The sequence below is a fragment of the Aythya fuligula genome, chromosome Z, assembly GCF_009819795.1.
Source record: "Aythya fuligula isolate bAytFul2 chromosome Z, bAytFul2.pri, whole genome shotgun sequence".
Classification (NCBI taxonomy): domain Eukaryota; kingdom Metazoa; phylum Chordata; class Aves; order Anseriformes; family Anatidae; genus Aythya; species Aythya fuligula.
This window is the reverse complement of record NC_045593.1, coordinates 56,120,022-56,135,394: the sequence shown is the minus strand read 5'-3', so window position 1 is coordinate 56,135,394 and position 15,373 is coordinate 56,120,022. Positions and strand designations below refer to the sequence as shown.

Here is a 15,373-nt window from a genome sequence, read left to right as displayed (position 1 = left end):
CGTTCCCGTGGGCTGTGCTGAGTTAGGCAGCTCTCCCAGCCACACAACGCCCATCCTTTTTGCAATAGCTTTTCTACACACACTGCGCATTCGGTGCTGCGTGGATGGTACTGTAACGGGAGCCTGCTTCATAACCTGTCACGGTGTGAGTGCACGAGGCAGGCCTTCAGCAGAAGGAGAAACCCTCGGCAGCTCTCTGCAGTTCCTCTCTGTGCAGAAGAAAAGAGGATGTTTGGCTGTTCAACAGGAAGCCTCTGAGTGGGGAGGAAAGGCTCAGAAAACATACTTGTGAGCTGGTAGGTGAAGTGGCAGGTCTGTCTTGCCAGACTGTCTTCTCACTGCCAACCCTGTAGGTTTTCTGCTTTTGTTTCCTGTTAACTGAGTATATTATTTCCTTGCTGCTCCCACTACAACCACCTTCAAAATCTAAATCCCTTAATCCTCAGTACCAAGCCAAGCTCCAGCTGTTCTATAAATCCGTGAACACGTGTAACTGTAACCCAGGAGTTGCCCTTAATTTCAGCCAGAAGTGAAGTTCTCCCCCATCTCTCTCCCCTTGCATCATTGCAATACATAGAGCCCTCCACTCCTTCGATGAATAGAGTTATGAAGCTAAGTCTTGTTTCCCTAGGATATCTTCATACAGTGCATTTCTGCAAGGAAATCTGTCCACTTCTTCCTGCCTGGCTGATCTGAGGCTTCACTAACAACCATGAGCCCAGTCTTGCAGTCTTTGCAGGTAGGAGTAAAATAACGAGGAAAGCACTGATCAGGAGCTCCTGTGTCCTATCTCATCCCAGCAGATACTGAACACTTGGGAAAATAGGCTGAGCAGTTATGCTTCTGCTTGAGAAGTCTTGCACATTCTGTGTCTTCCGCGTGTTTTTGCTGCCTTGGTCACCATTGTCAAAGCAGGACCATTTAGCAGCCTGTCTCAGGCAATATCAAAGCTGAACACTGGGGACCTTGCAAGCTTTTACCAAGAACTTTCTCATCAAACCACAGCACTGACTGCCTGGTAACACTTTTGATCTCAAGTACTGATTTTGGCAGAGGTTTCTTGCTTCTAGCACCAGCACACGTGCTGGCTTTCCACCACTTTACCTTAACTTTCAGCTGGGGGGCAGCATTCAAGAATGCTATAAACTCACAAGCAAACAAGTTTAACCCTCCCTTCTGCAGTTAAAAGCAGCTTTCTGGTTTCTGCCAGCATCAAGAGATGCAGCGGTACCATCACAGGGCAAAGAGTAAATTGCTGGTGCGTAGGAGGAAAGCGGAGAAAGAATTGGAGGAAAGACTGCCCTTCTGGTCCCACAGAGTTCATGCTCTCTTCTTGTGCAAAGTTCCTACTGAATTACATCAGGAAACTGCTTGAATAAAGAGCCCAGTCGTGCTTTTTGTGCATCTCCACAGAACAAGGAGGACTTACCATGCCATGCAAGTATGGCTAGAGGACAGGGGTATCAGCAAGTACGTGAAGGTATTCCCTTCGTAGTAACTTGGAATGTATGGACTGGCTGAAACTCCTGAAAAACCAATTTCTTGAGCCTGAGCTCAGATACCAGCAGATCCACGTCTGCTGCCCCCAGACACTGGCTGTTCTGCCCATGTAAAGCAGGTTGCAGGGGCAGCAGTAGTTTGACCACAACCAGTGCCAGCCCGGAGAGCAGAGTTGCCCCCAGATCTTCCCTTCCTGACCTCCGTCTTCCCACCCCCTTTGTGCCACATCTCACACTCAGCCTATAAAGCAGCTGTCTTTGCTGATCCTGACCACTTCTTGTGAGTCTTCTGCCATCCTCAGTCGTTAGCTGGAAGGCCGTGGGTTAAATATCAGAGGAAATGCTGCCACTCAGCCACTGTGCAAGGGCCACAGAGCAAGTTTGGTATCCAGAGGAATGCACACTGAGGAGCGAGGTGCCTGAGGCACTCAGTGCAGTGGGCAGGTGTGTGCAAAGGTGAAAAGTGTTTTCTAGCAGGAAAAATGCATGAAAGGTCCTGGGAAGAGCTGGGGAAGTGATCCGTAAGTGCCCTACACTTAATATGGAGGCCAGACAGCCTGGAGGAGGATCCCACTGCCGTCACCGTGCTAGTGTCTGCAGGAGCACAACACCCAGAGGGTGCTGGAGGCGGGTGGGTTAGGCTGTGGTGGTTCTGAAACTGATGATGCCATCTACTGACGAGTACTTGATTTTACCACAAAACAGCCCGTTCAGTACAGCAGCGACAGGCAGCAGAGCCGCAGCAGGCCGGAGGTTTGGGCCTCAGCACTGGGCCCAACACAGTGGGGGTCCCGCGGGGCCTGCAGCTGTGTTAGGGTGAGATGTGAGGTAAAAACACTTCAGCTGAGCCGGGGATGTCTCATGTGCTTTTCCTACACAGTATTACGGAAGTTACTCGTTGCCTGTTACTCAGGCAAGGAGCGCCTGCTGTGCAAGTGGCAGCGTTCAGCAAGCATGCGAAGAACAGGCAAACAGCAGAGTGTCACGGATAAGCAAAGAGCAGAGGACACGGAGATTGCCTGTTCTTTAGAAAATCTTGGTTCCTGGTGAATGAATGCACATGGGTTTCAGTGCTACCTTTGCTGGGTTGTCCTAGGGCAGTGTTGTTCACACAGCAGTTAGCGGCATGGCGGACAAGCAAGGCAAAGAAACAGAAAGTGAAAATAAAATGCTGTCATAAACACAGGCGGGGGGGGAGGAGATAGGGAGGGGTGTTTTTCTTTCCCCTTATTGCTAGTTATAGGCCTGTCTGTAGGAAACAAAGCATCTGTGGCTGAAATACAATAAGTAAAAAGGAAACGTAGAACAAAGCAAGGCCAGTACAAGAAGGAGAGAGCAGGAAAATTAGTGCACAGGTAACAACACCAAACAGAAATGCTACAACTCCTCCCCCAGGAGGGGACAGGGCTTCTTCTTTCCAGCTTCTCTTCTGCCCTGGAACAAGATGGTGTGGTCCCTGTGATGGGCTTTCTGTGTCCTATGGTAGTTGTTAACAATCGCAGATAACAAGGTTCGTAGCAAGGGAACAACAACAGGTTGTTGTTTGCTTGTTTGTTTTTTTTTTTTTTGCTGGAAACTACAAAGAAGTATGGGAAATGGGGGCAGAAGGAGGATTTTACTCAGCCTTTTGCCCAAGTTCTCTTTAAAAACGAAACCCAGACAAGCCAAATCTGTGCTGTGAGGCAGGCTGGGCACGGCTGTGGGTCTCACATCCCCAAGCAGGGGACACAGCAGCTGCCCGAGCTGCCCTGCCCAGCCACAGCAAGGCCCGTCCTCTGCACACAGGAGGCTCTAGCTGTGATGTGGGGTCCCTTCCCGACGGTGGCTGGTGTCCTCAGCCTCTGCCCCTCCCTGGGCACATTCACTCCATGCAGCGGGGGCTTCCAGTTGCTTGACATCTACAGATGCTCTGTAGCTGCCACTTCTCACTCCCCAGTGTCTCTGCCAAGGTGCAAAAAGAGCCCAGACCCTCACCAGAACCTGTGAATCGTACACGGAGACAGACAGGTAATGGCCTCCCAGCCAAGGTGACGAGCAGCTGTTTGGATGCATGTTTGGAGCAGATGTTTGGATGTTTGGTAGGCCAGCAGGCGGACAGAGAGCCCCCTGCACTGCTCGGCACTGAGCAGTGCCATCAGATGCACAAAGTCCAGGCCGCAGCTGGGTGCTAGCACCGCTCCTGGGAATGTTTAATGTCCTTATCTGCAGACAGGGCAATGGGGTAGAACAAGCCCACGGTGACTGTGGATGGGAGGTGACAGCAGGCAGGGCTGCTCTGCAGAGGGCCTGTGACAGGCTGGGGAAAGGCACCAGCGTGAATCCCACCAAGATTAAAGCAAAAGCCACATCTGGGGTCATCCCATGCATGAAGGACCCCTCTGCAGCAGTTCAGGCTGGGCACCAGCAGGCTGGGGAGCGGCTGTGGCAGCAAAGGGCCCAGGTCTGTGTGCTGAACACCTTCCCACAGCGTGTCCCTCTGGTGATGGGGACCAGCCACAAGCTGCGTGTTGGCCCTGCTGGGGGAGCCCTCCTGTAGAGGCCACTCAGAGAGCGGTGGGGGTGAAGCACAGCATGGCAAAGGAGACGTGGGAGGAACTGGGCTTGTGCAGCCTTCTGAGGAGATCTCAAGGCTGTCTGTTACTCCCTTTTTGAGAGTGGATAGGTGATGAGGCCACAGCTGTCCTTGGAAGTGCACGGTGAAATGGCATGGCACAGGGTGCAATGAGGAACGTTTTGGCTCGACACTAGGAAGTTTTCCCCGCGGAGATGGTCCAACATTGCAGCACGGTCCCAAGGAGGCTGTGAAACCCTCACCCTTACTGCCTGCGGAGCACCAGGCTCTGGCCCTTTTCTCTGTGGGATGGTGAGACCAGACGGTCCCCGATGCTGCTGTGAACCCTCACCGTCCTGCGACTCCTGTAAGGCTCTGAGCAAGGCTCCCTCAGTGAGAGTTTTTGTGAATCCCTGAGCATCCGTGCAGCTTTGTGGCATTCCCCTTGCTATCAGAGGGAGCACCCTCAGCCCTCAGCTCCCCACAGCCTCCTGCATCCACGCGTGCAGTGAAGCCGCACAGGGAAATAAACCCTCATCGTCAGCCCCATCCTGTTTTCCACATCGCTTTCCCTCCGGGCCATTGTTTGAGCCGCTCGGTTGGCTTTCACTGGCAGAAACAACGGGCGGAAAACGCATAAAACAAACAAAACCGGAGGGGCACCCGGCACCTCACTCAGCCCGGAGAAGGCTGAGCAACCCCGGGCCCGCCCCGCGGCCCGGCCCCATCCCGGCCCGGCCCCGGCCCTGTCCCCGTCCCCATCCCCGTGCCGCCATGGCGCTGGGGGAGCCGCGGCGGGGTTGCGGGGCCCACGCGGGGCGGCCGCTGGAGCTGCTCTGCGAGGACTGCGGCCGCTGTGTCTGCGCCCTCTGCCCCGCGCTGGGGCCGCACCGCGGGCACCGGGCATGCCTGCTGCACCATGCGGCCCGGCACCGGCAGGTGGGACGGGGAAAGGGACGGGAAAAGGGACGGGACGGGACGGGAAGGGAAGGGAAGGGAAGGGAAGGGAAGGGAAGGGAAGGGATGGGATGGGAAATGGGAAGAGGGAAAATAAAAAAAAAAAAAAAAAAGAAAAAAAGGAAAAAAAAAAGAAAAGAAAAAAAAAAACAAAGAAAAAGGAGAAAAACGAAAAAGAAAAAAAGGAAAAGAAAAGGGGAAAAAAAAAAAGAAAAAGGAAAAAAAAAGAAAAAAAAAGAAAAAGGAAGAAAAAATAAAAGGGAATTAAAAAGAAAAAGGAAGAAAAGGGAATGAGCACTTGTGTGCCTGCCTGGAGCTGGGAGACTCGTGAAAATCCCATCTTCGGCCATGTCTGCAGCTGAGTGACTGGGCTCCTGCATCCAGGCAGCCCCTAAGGGAGCTGGAGCAGGGTGTGCAGGGCAGGTGCTGCGGGCTGTGCATGGCGCCTGCTGCAAGGATTGCCCTTGGGAGCAGCTTTCGGTTTCCTCCCTGCAGCCCGGAGCGCTGCTCGGCCTGGGGCTGGCACCGTGTTGCCTGTGGGGTGGGAGTGCTGGGTGATGGGCGATGCTGGTGGGGAAGGAAGGGGAAAGGGGGTGTTTTGCTCAGTTCTCTTGGCTGGTCTTTGAGGAAGGCAGCAGGGTGCAAATTTTAGAATAGATGGGGGAAGGTTATCACCTAGCAGAGCTTGTGAATCTTTTAAGTGGTGCGTCAGGGTCAAGACTGGAAAATTGTGGCTGGAAGAGGTGTCATGCCCCAAGTTTCTTCGAGTTCCCTGCTCCATGCAAGAGAAACATCTGTCTGCTCACACATACATGTCTGTGGCAAGGGGCTTCCAGACATGGACTCCCCAGCTTTTTCCTGCAGCCCATTTCGTCTCTCTCTCTCGTAACTGAGTGAAATATTGCATGTGTCTCAAGAGGAGCCGCATGTCAGCAACGCAAACCTACGTAGCCCACACAGAACCCCGAGGGCTCTGTTTATCCCCCCGGCAGAGTTTAAACGCAGTTAGAGCTGGGGATGTTGCGGTGAGTTCGCCTTTGTGCTTGGGTCCTATCTGCAGGACGGGCACATCGACAGAGCTGCAGCTGTGGAGCTGGCCTGCCTGCTACAGCTGAGAGGCTGTGTGAACATCACCAGTGCATGGGGCTGCCTTGCCATCGGGTATCACTGGTGCCAAGCTGTAAATATTTGTTGTTGCAGCCGCTGGCTGCAGCATTGCTGTAGTGTAGTGGGTGTTTCTGATTGCTCTTTCGCACGCCAGGAAGCAGTGGGTTTTGACCCTAGATAGAGCCCCCTGCTGATGGTCTGTGTGGAAGTGCTTGGTGAGCTGCCCCTCAGTGCTAAATGGATGAACATGCAGTCTTGATCTGAAAATACAGCAGGTTGACCTTCTCTGGTCACCCACCTAGCAGCTCTCTCAGCCCCCCTCCTAAGTAGGACCAGGGGAGAAAATAAGATTGATAAGCTCCTGGGGTGAAGCAAGGACAGGAACGGGGAATCACTCAGCAATTGCTGTTTACTTGGAGAAGGTTAACTTGATTTATTGCAAATTAAAAATAAAGTAGGATAGTAAAAAGCAAAAACAAAACCAGAAACACCTTTAACGCTTTCTCTAGTCTCCTCTGCCTTTTTCCCGTGCTCAACATCACTTCTTCGCTTTGCGCTCCTTTACCTCCTTCCTCCCCCCTGAGCAGTGCAGGGGAATGGGGAATGGGGCTGCGGTCAGTCCCTGACGCTTCGTCTCCGAAGCTTCAAGCACTGCTCCCACACGGCTCCTTACCATGGGGTCCATCCATCCATCCATCCCCCAGGAGCAAACTGCTCCAGCACGGGTCCCCCACGGGTGGGCGGCAGCTCCCCCCAGGCCCCCTGCTCCTGCGTGGGCTCCTCTCCACGGGCTGCAGCTCCGGCCCGGGGCCTGCTCCTGCGGGGGCTCTCCATGGGCCGCAGCCTCCTCCAGGCCACATCCACCTGCTCCACCGGGGGCTCCTCCACCCATGGGGGGGCTGCAGCGTGGAGATCTGCTCCATGTGGGACCCATGGGCTGCAGGGGGACAGCCTGCTCCACCAGGGGCCTCTCCCTGCACAGCCCGCAGGGGAACTGCTGCTGCCTGCCTGCAGCACCTCCTGCCCTCCTGCAGCACTCACCTGGCGGCTGCAGGGCTGCTTCTCACCACTCTCTCCCTGTGAAGCAGCCATTTTTGTTATTTTTTTCCCCTTTCTTAACTCTGCTCTCCCAGAGGCCCACCCAGCATCGCTCCCTGGCTCAGCTCTGTCCAGCAGCAGCTCCCTCTTGGAGCCGTCTGGAGCTGGCTGTGGTGGTGACATGGGGCAGCTGCTGGGCTCTGCACACAGAGGCCACCCCTGCAGATCCCCTGTTAATAAAACTTTCCCACATAGACCTAGTACACAATGCCATAGATTTCAAGATGAAAATGTTTTTTTCACCGTTGGTTTCCCTGCTGCTTATGAAGGTGGCATAATTTGTACATCAGTATGTATCTTACCCTTTTAACCACTGGGCAGCAGATGAAATGATGAAATATTTGTTTAATCTCCCTCCACTGGCCTTGCTGGACAGCCTTATAAACTGTTTCTGTAACATACTCACTGATAAGGAAAGAAAGTTGTTTTTTACAGATGTTGTGAAACAGTAATTTTATTTATTTATTCATTTATTTATTACTGTATAGGAACTCCTGATGCTGTGTTTGAAGGATCTAGAAGAGAGAAAAGAACAAGAGGCTGGTAACAGAAGGTGTATAGAGCAAGCTGCTAATGATCTGAAGGTAAAGCATAGCTTCTTTCTCCCCTGGATGGTTGTTTTCCAAGGAGAGACATTTTGTTCTGTCTGTAGCTCTCCAGACCCAGACAGCTGTTGCTTCCCAGGAAAGGAATGCTTTTCATGTGTACATTACAACATACTACTGTCAAAGGGAGAGAGGAAGGGAAAGAGTTTCTAAAGGCCTGGCCCTCATCCCCTGCTCAGCCAAACACCTTTGGGAGAACCAAGCTGAAATGTCTCTGCAGAGGAATAGTAAATATTCCCAACAACTTATTTTATTCTGACTTTACTGATGGATGTTGCATTCCACAGAATTGCATTATTCAGTCTGACTGAATTCAGAGTGTAGTAAACAAGAAAAGCTCTGTTAACTTCCCCCAAGAATGGGGATGTGTGCTAAGCTCCACCTCATTTATAGAGCATTTTGCTCCAAGGAGCATCTCTGAACTTCTCTATTACAAAAATATCAGTAAAAGTTGGAGGAATCTCTGAAGAGCTTTGGACACTGTGGTTTGCTGTCACTTCCTTTTGATGCTTTCTTTTCCCAGCAGCTCCCTGACCCTAACTTGCTTTAAAAAGGGGACAAAGCGTTGCTACCAAAGGACCAGGTCTGCTGCTTGTAGCAGTTGATACCCGGCCTGGTACCTGGCCTGGTTACATTACAGCTGAAAACTGTGTTTTCCACATATATAAGCATCACAGAATCTGCCCTCAAGCTTTTCCATCCAGGAGATAAGCAGGAAGATCCTGACTGTGCTTGCCCTTAACTGGGTGAACACTCATTTCTAAAGAGATGCAGCAAATTGGTAAAATTCAACAGAAACGTGTCATTGACAGCTGAAATGTTTATGGTCTGTTGAATCTGGGGCGGTCACTCTTCTGCTTCACCTTTAGGCACACGCTGCTATGACCAAAAAGCAGCTGTCAGACAGAATGACTGAGCTCCAGTTACTGCTTCGTGAGGAGGAGAGCCTGGCGAGAAATTTAATTGACGAAAAGACTCAGCAAGCCCTGGAAGCACATGGTCAGCAGGTGGAGTCCTGTCAAGAAAAGCTTGCAGTCCTGGACACCTTTTCATGTCGAATCAGAGAAACGCAGCAGAACAATGATATCATTCAGTTTCTGGAGGTGGTATTGTGTGGTCTCGTTTTGCCTCTTATCCTCATAGGCCCTGGTTAGTCACTGCTCTAGTGGTTATCCTCTGTTGATCCTTCTGTATGTAAGCAGCATCTTTCTCACTGATTTTTTTTTTCTTTTTGTTATTATTTTGGTGGACTGGTTTGTTTCCTGATTTTTGAGCTGTTAGGTGTTCATATCATGGAATTGACGTCAGGTCTGTATGAGAACCACATTAATTTTAAGCATACGTGAAACGAGCTAGGCCTGTCTCCTCATCCCTAAGGTTAATGCTGTATTGGGTCTTTCCTTATGCAGGTTAACACAAACGTCTGAGGAAAGGCAGCCCTCTCCAGGAACCTAAGGAGGAAGGCTAAATTGGCTCATTCCTTTAATTGCAAAAGATGCCAATCTTCCTGAGCTCATTTTACTGGAGTGCTTTTCTTCCTGCCTACCAATAAATGTCAGCCTCTCTTTCCTCACAGGCTGTTAAACAGTCTGAGCACAGCAAGGGTTCCCTGTTACGGTCCTGATGTTCACCTAGTGATGGAGCTGTCCTTGCCCTCTGGTGTTTGGGAGCTGGTGGGAAGAGTCCATTCATGCCACTGTCCATACTAACTGGAGGATTTGCCTTCCTGCCCTCAGAAATCCATAGAAATCGAGAAGGAAATGCAGGAGTCAAAGAGCCAGCTCGAACAGTGTCACCCGATACCTCTCTCATTTGAGCATGTGCTCAACTACTACAAGCATCTCATGACAGTGCTTCAGTCCATTCTACAGAAACCACTAGAGGTCCGGCTTAAAGAAGGTATTTGCAAGAGTGCTGTGAATTTTGCTTCCTCCTGGCCTCCTTCTAAATATAGTGAGGTCTGTAATTTTCTTTTACTAAGTAAACTGAGCTGGAGAAAGCAAGCATTTCAGGTATGTGTGCTGTTCTCTGGCAGCACTGGTGTTATGTTGCTATAGCTGTAGGAGATGTAGGAACATGTGAGGTTTCTCTTTCACCTGGTTCTCACCTGGTGTGTGGGGTGGTTTTGGAGGAATGGCAGGGGCTTGCCTAGGGTTGTGCTGGGTTGTGAGGTCCCGTGGCATCACTGGGATCTAGCATCTCTGTGCTATCCAAAGAGCTTAAAGTAGAAAGTTTGCAGAGTGAGTGTCCTTTTTCCAATAAAAGTAGTACAGATTGTCCCATGAAATTGGCATATATGGTGACTGTATACCTTACTCAGGATGTGGGTGGAATTCACAGCAGAGTGGTAAAACCCAAATAAACTGTCTTGCAAAATCCCCCATTGTTTTATTTTATTTTTAAAATCTTGAGAGTAGAGCTATCTTCTCCCACTGATAGACTTACCTAAACTGTGCCTTTTGATTTCTGCCCAGACGTTTTCAGCAGCCTTAACGCCACCACAAAGAAGGAGCCTGGAACAATGCTGAAAACCATGTCTCCTGTTGATCGGTTGCTTTTCTTAAAACGTAAGTATGGTTGCACAAAAGCTAGAAGCACTCCAAACACTCGTGGCTTAATCACTGAAGCAGTCAATGAATGTGTGCTACCACCTGTTCATTATCTCGAACAGGTCTCTTAAGAGGATTCCTGCTGTTTGGGAGGAGCAAATTCTTAGCCCTGCTTGAGAGCCAGTACCCTTTTCTTTGCCTCAAGTTGGGAAAGGAATTTTAGTTTCTGCCTGTGAAGTCTTGATCCTTTGTTTTTATTCAAAACTGGCAGTGTGTGAGTCAGTTAATGGATAATTTATTTTTTTTAAAGACATTCATGTAGGGTTGGACCAGATGATCTTGGAGGTCTTTTCCAACCTTAACAATTCTGTGATTCTATGTAGCGTGTCTAGGGACAATCCACAGGTCATCATTCCCTCTGGTGTTGGTAGGGAAGATGTATAGCAAATTGTTTCACCTCCCTGATGGAAAGCTAATTAACATATCCAGTGGCCTGCAGCAGATGAGTGCTGTGGCTGTTCTTAATCCAAAAGCTGTCAGGTTCCCTGTTAACATGGCATCTGCTGGCTGTGATGGCAGTGGGTCCTTCCACGCTTGCATCATCTCTGCGCTGCAGGATCCAGACTGAGTCATTCACTTTGTAACCGTAACTTGATCTTTGTAGGGTGCTAGGACAGGTAGTATGAGCTCTAGCCAGAAAGAGAGCTCTGCAGAAGCTTTTGTCAGGCTGTGAAGTGGGCTCTCAGTCTTCATGAATGCCAGTCTTTATCCATCTCCTTCAGGCTGTCCCCTGATGGATTCATAGAGAAAGTACTCCATTTGTTTCACGTGTGAGCAGACATCTCTCTAAGGGCCAAAAAGACTATATCTCAGCTCTGTTAAACCTAAAAATAACAAACCTCACTAAGATGCTGGATGCAGCTGCTCATAGTCCAGCAAAATTGTCAAGCCTTAGTGATAAATGAGTATTTGGAGTTAAAGTCACTTAGATATGCTACTACTTGGGAAAAATGGCACATCCTCCAGTAATCCAAACAACTCCAGCTGTTTTGCATTATTTTTCTAGCCAAATTCACATCCATGCTCTCATATACTGGCATCCAGATGCCATTCAGTTCTTGGTTTTGTTTGTTTGTTTGTTTGTTTTTAAGCAACAGACATATTTTCATTTTAGTAGCAATTTATTTATTAGGAACGTGTTTTGTGAAAACCTAGGTTTTCAGGCAGATTTGACAGACTTGACACCAACAATTTGCACAGCTTTTCAAGTGCTTTCTCAAAGAGAAGCAGACACTGAAGCCAGGCCTTTCAAATCATTCCTACTTTCAAGTGACACTTTCAGTCTCTTTTGGACCTAGTGTCTTATGTGTCCTGTACAAACAGCATCCCCACAATTTACCTCTTGGAAGGTGACTTGAAGCCTAGACCCAAAGACAGCCAGAGAGACGTTGACAAGAGAGGATCCTGCAGCACGCTGTTTTTACCTTTGTGATTCCTGTTTTTCTGTCTTTTGTCACCAACTGTACATGCAGGTGGGCATGAGTGTTTGCAGCGTTCCCCCACCTAAAACACCTACGCAGACTGCATGAAAGCCAGTGCTAGCTTTTCTGACTGGTGCTGCACCCCTAAAGTGCAGTGGAGATCACTACAGTAAGATGTTGCATGTGCAAGACCTATCCCTGTGGTGGTTGGTGTGCTTTTGGAAGTTTCAACTTGGTGTCTACAGTCATAATACCAGAATTAAAATTACGGAAGTTTTATTTTTGTTTAGAAAATGGCAGTACTTCTGTTAGTACTTGTGCATGTACAGTGCTGTTTCCCTCTCCCTTTTATTGCAGCAAACAGGTGCAGTTCAAAGGGCGTAGAATTACCAGCAGCGGGCTCTCTAGCACCTTCGCCTGCATTTTACACTTCAGCAACCCTTTTTGTATGCCTTTGCCCCAGAAACTGCTTCGTTTCTGATAGCCAGGTGTGTGCAGCCCAGACCACGATGGTCTGCTAGCAAGGCTATGTATAAAACAGCAGCGACTGGTGCACCACTGGTTCCTGTATGTTAAATATAGCTGATGTTAGGGGCCATGGCAAGGCAAGGGAGGCATGGCGTGCAGCTGCATCTTTTAGTCACGACTCGTGTAGTGCTTACTTGTCTTTCTGAAACACTACGGATGGGTATAGAGGTCTTTTTCTGGCTTTGTGATTTCCAGTCCTGTAGCAGCTGCTTCATGGTGAAAATATTCTGAGCTGCTGCTGAATAAGACAGTGATTTCTAGGGTATAGTTCCAGACTGTGGTTTTTCTTCTGTAAGTTGCAGCCTAGGTGACAGTTTAGTGCTGTAAGTCCCCTGGGAGCTGGTGGGTTGTTCCTTTGCTACATACATGCTGCTGAGCTGTGGTGCCTCTGTGTGAAACCAACTCTTAGCCCATTTTTCAAATGTGATCTCACTGAAATGAGGTTCCACAGCCAAAGAGTCTGCTCCAGTGCTCTCTAAAAACCTTACTGTCATCACAGCACCGGTTTCTAACTATTCCACTTAAAAGCAGAATCTCTGTGTTTATTCCCTACCTCGCTGTATTTTTCTTACTGTTTGTTAAACACACATACACTGTTTTACGTATTTGTCTTTTACTGACCTGCTTTAAAGCCTGTGCAACTTCGAACCATCAGTGCATGTTGATAGTGCAGTGTTTTCCAATTAAAATATGACTGTTTCCTTCCAAAACTGCAGTTTCCAAGCCACTGCCTGGCTGTGGGCTCTTTTGCAGGCTTTGTGTAATTTTGGGCTTCTTTCATGGGTCACAATAAACGCAGCAAGTACGTTTTTGGTTTTGATTGCAGATGCAAGATCGCCAACCTGGGAATACGACAGCCTTCATCCGAGGCTGAAGTTGTCTGATGACCGTCTAGTGGTAAGCTGCAACTGGAGGAGGATATTTTACCCCTGTGGCCCCCAGCGATTCGATAAATTGTGGCAGGTGCTAAGCAGGGATGCGTTCCTCTCCGGGAGCCATTACTGGGAAGTCGACCTCCTTCAGGCTGGAACTGGGTGGTGGATCGGCGCAGCCTACCCTTCCATCGGCAGGAAGGGAGACTCTGAAACCTGCCGCCTGGGCTGGAATCGAGCATCGTGGTGCATCAAAAGGTTTGATTTCGAATACTGGGCATTCCACAAGGGGGAGAGGATCCCTCTCACAGTAGAAGATGACCCTGACCGTGTTGGTGTTTTTCTGGATTACGAGGCAGGGATCCTTTCCTTCTACAACGTTACGGATGGCATGGCTCACCTGCACACCTTCCGCTGCAAGTTCACAGAGCCGGTGTACCCAGCCTTGAGGCTCTGGGAAGGGTCCATTGGCACATGCAAGCTGACATAAAGAACGAAGTAAAAACAAGGCTGTAACTCATGGTTTTGGTATGAAAGCCACTTTATAGTAGCGATCTACATGAATTACGCTGTGTCCTATGGAAGATTCAACTGTGATGCTTTTAGAAGGCAACAATGAAGTTGAAGAAAACCAATTGTGTTTAATGTCTGTGTGTTTTAAATGGGGGAGGTTGATCTGCCATTTATAAATGATGTCAATATACCGCCTAAAGTGCCATACGTTATATTTTTTGTACTTGATTCAAATTTGCAAAATGGAAAAATGGAAAAAAATTTGCAAAACTGTGGTTAGAACCTGGAAAAAAAGTTTATTACAACTCGTATTTGAGCCTGATAATTGTTGTCTTTTTGATTTGATTTGGATAATGATTTATTATTCTTCCCAGGCTCAAAGAGTCACAGGGAACAGCGTTCAATCCCACTGGCAGCTGGTCACCAGTGGCTTCCACCAGGGCACAATTCTGGGGACAGTTTTCTTTAACATTTTTGCCAATGACCTGTGCAAATGACCACGTGCAACCTCATTAAGTTTGCAGGTGATCCCAAGTTAGGCAGGAATGTTGATCTGCTTGAGGGTAGGAAGGCTTTTCCCAGTAACAGCCTGCCCAGTGAGGTGGCGGAGTCCCCATCCCTAGAGGTATTTAACCGATGTGGCGTAGAGATGGGACTTCATATGTCAAGGTTGGACTTGATGATCTTGAAGGTCTCCTCCAAGCTAGATGATTCTATGATAAATTACAGTCCTAGAAATCTGTGGAGCCTGCATTGCCCCCATTCCCTAGAACCAGCTGTACCGCCCCACTGAAGGAGCACTGCCCCTCGAAGCAAGCAAGGTAATCTTGGGTGGTTCACATACTATCGGCCCTGAAATCCTCTCTGCTGCTAGCAAAGGCAAGCTCTAACCACGCACTGAAACACAAAAACGATAGCTTGTTTTAGAAGCTCAATTTATTTTTTAAAATTGCCATTAAAAAAAAGATCTTTTAACAATTGAGTTGTTTCTTAATGTAAGGCAAGCATACTGCATCAATCAGAGCTCACAGACTGTCACAAGCACAGGATTCAAAGACCTCTTCTCTCCACTTCAAATACAGGACTACAGTCTCCTCAGAACTGCAGCAGGGTAAACATTTTGAGAGTAAACTGCTCACAGGTACAGAAACACAACCATCAAATTCAAAATACTTCACCAATTCATAACCAAGAGGTAGCAAGTTCCAAATAACCGTAACTAGTAAATGGTTCTGTCATGGACAAATGCAGACAACTTACAACAAGGTGGCTTTGTGCTGACCCAAGCTAGCTGAGAGATGCATTGTACCTGCTGCCGTGCAGATCCTTCCTGGACAAAGGTACGGGCTGCAGGCGACTGGGGAGAGGAACTGCATTTCTTATTTGAAAAGTAAGAGGCTGTGATGGAAGGGTGGAGTGGATGGAGGAGTATGGACTGTCATGCTGTGATCTAGTCGGTGATGTGATCTAGTCAGGCAGCCAACCTCAGCTGTTTCAAAGAGCAATGAGTGGGAAAACAAAAATCCCCGTTCAGTGCCTTTGCTTATTAGTCCAGAAAGGAGGCTGCTGAATCTTTACCAGCGTGAGAAGTTGCCCCAAATACAAATAGAGAT

General features: G+C 48.9%; 1 protein-coding gene across 1 annotated transcript; it reads left to right on the top strand.

The window, feature by feature from the left end:
- The first annotated feature begins 7,709 nt into the window (after window positions 1-7,709).
- Window positions 7,710-14,043, top strand: TRIM14 (tripartite motif containing 14). Its single transcript, XM_032206091.1, has 5 exons — window positions 7,710-7,796; window positions 8,687-8,920; window positions 9,554-9,716; window positions 10,292-10,384; window positions 13,202-14,043. Exons 1-5 carry the CDS (start codon window positions 7,710-7,712, stop codon window positions 13,735-13,737), a joined length of 1,113 nt encoding a protein of 370 aa, XP_032061982.1. The 3' UTR covers window positions 13,738-14,043.
- Window positions 14,044-15,373: the final 1,330 nt, after the last annotated feature.